At 41.4% G+C, this 6000-nt stretch overlaps 1 protein-coding gene across 1 annotated transcript; it reads right to left on the bottom strand.

Annotated features, from left to right (window-relative positions):
* Nucleotides 1–3623: 3623 nt before the first annotated feature.
* Nucleotides 3624–4880, bottom strand: LOC106315213 (protein FAR1-RELATED SEQUENCE 5-like). Its single transcript, XM_013752961.1, has 2 exons — nucleotides 4329–4880; nucleotides 3624–4244 (listed from the first exon to the last, which is right to left on the bottom strand). Exons 1-2 carry the CDS (start codon nucleotides 4878–4880, stop codon nucleotides 3624–3626), a joined length of 1173 nt encoding a protein of 390 aa, XP_013608415.1.
* Between the last annotated feature and the right edge of the window lie 1120 nt (nucleotides 4881–6000).

The raw sequence follows: 6000 nt of genomic DNA, 5'->3' as shown, positions 1-6000 counted from the left end.
GCCATGACTTTTGTTGGATCTGAGAGTCTGGATCATCACCCACCTCCTTCTCCTTCAGTTCATGGCCACCATCTTGTACCATCAACTCAAAAGACCCCTCTTTTCTTCAGAAAATCTAGGCGCCAAACTCTTGACACCATACTTTTGTAGCCGGATGTGAAACTTCTCTTGGACAAGGAGCTTTGGAGTCAGGTTAGTTAGGCCTCTCCATACACCTTTGCCTCCAAGGATAATCTCCATCGGAGCAGGTAGAGAACAGGATGAGGAACCAAGGGAAATCGCCAAGCTTCAGCCTTCTTCTTCACAAGGGATTGAACCGGATGGGAAAGCCTCAATGGTTTGGTTTTGAGCTGAAGCGTGAGCTGTGGACTTGCGGAAGCTTCAGCTCAGGTTCTGATGAACCTGGCTCTGATACCATATTGTATGTGTGTGTGTGTATAAACTCCAATGGAGAAAGATGAGAGCTTGCTCTATGTGATTTAGAAAGAGAGATTGATGAGAGTGTTTATGAGAGAATAAGTGACTTAGGAACAGAGATTAAGAGACTGAGAGATTAGGAGAATAAGAGATTAGAGATTAAGGTTTTAGATTCAAGAACAAGTTTATCATTCATGAAGTGGAGAGGGGAAATCCCCCTTACTCCCTTAAGGCTCCAAATCGCCACTTACATGCTTATTTATAAGCTTAATAGGTTTACACAATCTGAAACCTAAATCTAGTGGATAATATTAACTTGAGAGAATGGATGGTGTAGATGAGATGGTCTTCTTGTAATATCTGAAGTGTTGGGAGGATATCACTTTAATTCAAACCAAGGCAAGCTGGCTCCTTGCTTGTGATTGGCTCTCCTTAGGCTCCTCCTAATCTGCCCATGCATCTGTCCAGGTTCATGGTCGTGGTTCCATTGTCTTTACAGCAAGAGACAGTCTGTACAAGACCAGAACAAGCCAATCACACACAAGGAAGCTCCCATTGGTTGTTTGCCTCCACAAAGCATCTTCTTGATGCCATATTGATTCCTTATGCATAATGCCTTCCGGACATGCTCTGATCACACCCTATCTTTGCACAGTTGGTCTGATCACACCCTAAGTTTGCACCAACTTCAAATGGTCGAGTTATGCACTTTTGGGATTGACCTGGTACGTACGGATCCGTATGGTCCGTACAACGTCCGTACCAAATCCGTACTACCTCGCCCTAACATTGCACACTCACCCATTTGCTCCTCAACACTCTTCTAAGTCTCTTCTAGACTTTGCCCTTGCTTAGAACATCCATAAGATCACTTCTGGACGCCTTTGGACACTTCATAACTCTTGATAGGTAATCTCTAAAGCTCTTGCCCTATCTTTGCACAAGATCCATCTCAACTCAACACTTTTAGCTCCTCCATTCCTTTCTTCAAGTTAACAATAAGCTAAGCACAACACAAAATGGTAGAGGTTTCAGGAAGTCCGAGCTTGATCACACTCTCTTTACTCTCAATACTCCATCAGGTATCATTGTTTTGCTTGTGTATGTGGATGACATCATCATAACAGGCAGTGATAAGGAAGGAATCCGAGCCACCAAGGAGTTTCTGAAATCAGTATTTGATATAAAGGATTTGGGAGAGATGAAGTATTTTCTTGGGATTGAGCTGTGCAGATCCAAGGAAAGGTTGTGTATCTCTCAAATGAAGTATGCATTGGACCTCTTGAAGGATGCTGGTGCGTATGAAGGAAGAACAGCCAAGATGCCCATGGAGGATGGGTACAAGGTTCCACGTGAGGGGGAGATTGAAGACAGCAAGTTGTTCCATGATCCAAAGCTGTATAGGAAGCTTGTGGGGAAGCTGATATACTTGACCATCACTAGGCAAGACATTTTTTTTGCTGTGAATCAAGTGAGCCAGCATATGCAAGCCCCAAAAGAGCATCACTGGCGCATGGTGGAGAGGGTTCTCATGTACCTGAATGGAACTCAAGGGCTTGGAATATGGATGGGCTGCAATAAAAGCACTGAAATTGTGGGTTATTGTGATGCTGATTGGGCTGGTGATAGAGCAGACAGAAGGTCTACAACAGGCTACTGCACTTTCATTGGAGGAAACATGGTTACTTGGAAGAATAAGAAGTAGAATTTTGTATCATGCTCTAGTGCTGAAGCTGAGTATAAACCTATGCTAAAGCTTACCAACGAGTTGGTATGGATCAAAGAGATTCTTAGGCACTTGGAGATTGAGCAAGCAACACCAATGACTATGCATTGTGACAATCAGGCGGCTATTCACATTGCTACAAACTCAGTGTTTCATGAGAGGACGAAGCACATTGAAGGCAGATGATAGTCTTGGGAGTGATCTTGCCATGTTATACAAGAAGTGAAGATCAGTTGGCAGATGTGTTCACCAAGGCAGCAAGACAAAAGACTATGGAGTCCAAGAAGCTCATTGGATGGTTTGAATTAAAGCAAACCTTATCTCTTGTAATAGTGCTACTTTATGAAACCCTCATCCTATTGTTGTCTCCTCATATATATTTTAAACTCTGATCAGATTAATAATTAAGAAGTATGGGAGTATCTCTCTAGACTCTCTCTCTTGTTCATGATGATTCTTAAATACTCTTAAACATGATTACTACCTAATCTCTCTACAAATCTCCCATTAACCTTTTCTAATCTACCTTTAATCTCTCAATACCTACTCTATTCTCTAAAATCATACTATGGGTTGAGAAACAGGAAAGGAAGGAGATGAATAAGATGAAGAAACACTGTGACATGCTTCAGTTTATTTGTGATGCTGACCACATGATTCCATCTTCGTGCCCATCTGAGGGACGAATCGTCGACGAGGTTTCTACTAATCCAACAGATAAGGATTTTCTACCAGACCGAAGGTACTTCACTTGCAACGCGTACAAGGTAATTTACATTTTCTCTACTTGCTAACTTACTGCAATATGTCAAACTGAGTGCAACTATGTGAAACTTGCAGAATGATGGGCTCCACTTTCGTCAACCATGGGTTCTCGGAGTTCAGGAAGAGGTTCGCTCCTTAAGGCAGGAGGTGGACGAAATGGCTGCAGAGATTGCTCAGCTTAAGGAGCTTCTTACCCATAAATGAGAAGCCGTATGTTGTTTGGATGTGTGTCTTTTGTTTCTGCATTAAGCCTTATGTTGTTTGGATGTTTGTCTTTTGTTTCTGCAATAAGCCTTATGTTGTTTTGTTTGGATGTGATGTTGTATTAAGAGTTGCGGAATTGTGTTAAGACTTCTAGAATTAATGTGATGTTGTGTTAAGACTAATTAATGTGATGTTGTGTTAAGATTACTGGCTTTCCGTACTAATACCACAGTTTTCCGTAGTAATACCATAGTTTTCCATAGTAATACCATATGGAAATGTTTCAAAACGATCCAATACACTTAAACATATCATACATAGCTACCAAAACACTTAAAACATATCATATCATACATAGGTTCTGGAACAAAACACGTAAAACATAATATATCATACATAGTTTTTGGAACAAAACACTTAAACTTAAAGTAGATTCCAAGTTTTACGCAGTTTTCTGAAGCATACAACACAATAAAGTAGTTAAACGCATTACTCCAAATTCATCCAAGTTTTAAGTAGTTTTAACTCTTTTTCTTCCCTTCCTCGTGATACGATCCGGAGGTATGATCTTCACCTCCTTGATCTGATCCGGTACCTTCCAATAAGACATGTCAGGCACAACATAAAGTGTCATGTCATACGCCAAAGCCCACAGTTTCGTCCAGTAGTATTTTGAGCACAGCTCATGGATATTAAGGCGGCTGCCATCAACGTTTGTAGTGAAATAGATGTAAGCTGTCAGTCCGTGCAGACACGGAAACTTTTCATAATCCCACACCTTGCAAGTACAAGATTTTCCAACCAAGCTCGCCCAAAACACCTTTTCTGCAATGTCAGTGATCTCGTACTTAAGCTCATAACTATTAAGCTCCCGTACAGATAGCTGTTGTGCAACATCCCATAGATCGTGCAAGTAGTTCTCAACCACATGCACCAGTCTTGTATCGATTAATCTACAAACAACATCCTTCCGTTGAGTGAACCAATCAGAGAATTTCCTGACGATACAATCCAACATTGGTATTAAGGCCCACCTCGTTGCCTCTTTAAACACGCTCTTCATTGATTCCACATTGTTGCTTGTATCGAAGTTGTACCTGTCACGTGGGAAAAAAGCCCTTGCCCATTTGTCCTTTTCAGTATGTTCCACCACATACTTGTACACAGCAGGCTATCTTTTCTTAAATGAGTCGTAAGCAGAGTTGAAGTCACCCACCGTGTAATATCTTCCCAAATCCATAAATCTATGTCCGACTATATTCTTGTTGACGTAACAAGCATGCCAGTTCACTTTTTCCTTCAAATGCCATAAACAATTCCCATGGTGAGCCTGTGGAAACACGTTTCCTATAGCGAAGATCAAACTCTGATTTCTTTCACTCATGAAAACCAGTTCAGAAGAGTCTGGTATAACACTTTTAAGCATCTCGAAAAACCAAGTCCAACTAGCAAGATTCTCACCATCTAGTACTGCAAACGCAAGTGGATAACTATGACCATTAGGATCTTGAGCTTTCGCAAAAACTAGAACACCACCATATCTGTTCTTCAGCCATGTCGCATCCACAGCTATCACTTTCCTCGTAAATGCAAACCCTTCAATGCAAGCTCCCAAAGCTATGAAGAGGTACTTGAATTTACTTGCATCATCCAATTTCACACAGGTTTTTGTTTCTGGATTCACTTGCTCTAACATGTACAAATAGCTATACATCATCTTGTAGCTCTCTTCCGGACTACCGGGTATATCACTGACGTGATTGCTCATTGTATCCTGCCAAAAAAAGAACAAACACAAGAAACTGACAATAATTATCCAAAGTTATCAACAATTCTATCTGTTGTTCCGAATTATACAGCTATACTACAATTATCATGAACAAGATCGATCTAGGTCAAATGAGAAGCTGCATGTACATTCTCATTCCACCATTGGAATGCATTATATACCAATGCATTTCAATTGCAAATCCACTAAAACCTACTTCCAAAAGAAAGCTCAAGACGGAGACCACAACTTACGGATACGAAATGTTAGACGTCAGGTGATTGGTCTACGCAGACAACGGTGGCGGCGGTAGAGAAGCTGCGGGAGAGAGGAGTGGAGGTGGAGCTGAGCTGCGGGAGAGCCGAAGGAGGAGGAATCGTCTTAGCCTCTTGTTTTAGTTTCGCGAGAGAGATGAGAGAAGTGAGGCTCGTGAGAGGATGAGCGATTAGAGGAGGGAGGGAGCAGCGATTAGAAATCGCATTTGATTTTAGGGTTTGGTTGGTTTATTTCGGTTTATTCACTTAGATCCGACGGGTTATTAAATGGGTGGGTTTGACCCTGGTTTTCTTTGTAATTATCGACACTTACCCTAGCTTTATCGTATTTCATTTATTTTTAAATCATTTAAAAATAAATGTTAACTGAAATAGAGGTTATAACGAGGACATCCTGGCTTAAAAAAAATGAACGAGGGGCGCTACAAACGATTTCTCTTGGTCCTCATCTATCCCAATGTCAGGGAGAAGCCACTTGATTATCCCCTTGAGGATGAGTCCTTTCTTTCCTTCGCATGTACTTCATTCATCACTGTCTCAACAACTTCCAATCAACCGCACTTCTCTAATAATGGTCGGCCTAGTTTGTGCCGGAGGTCATGTTCTCGGATGCAGCTAGCTGTCCGTGAAGGTGCACTTAAGAGGTCCTTGCAAGCTGTTCTTGGCAAGCCTTATCCTTTAAAATTGTTCAGCGAGCAAAGCTAATATCTACCGGACTCAGTTCTCGTTATAACTGCATATTCGATTTTGCGGCAAACGAGTGTTCTAACTTCGTTGTTTCTTCTGCTTATTAGTTGTTGTATTTTGTAGTCTGTTCCTATGTAGCTTGACGTGCCTCTAACCTT

Source organism: Brassica oleracea, chromosome C9 (assembly GCF_000695525.1).
Source record: "Brassica oleracea var. oleracea cultivar TO1000 chromosome C9, BOL, whole genome shotgun sequence".
NCBI classification, from domain to species: Eukaryota; Viridiplantae; Streptophyta; class Magnoliopsida; order Brassicales; family Brassicaceae; genus Brassica; species Brassica oleracea.
This window is presented reverse-complemented; position numbering and strand designations above follow the sequence as displayed.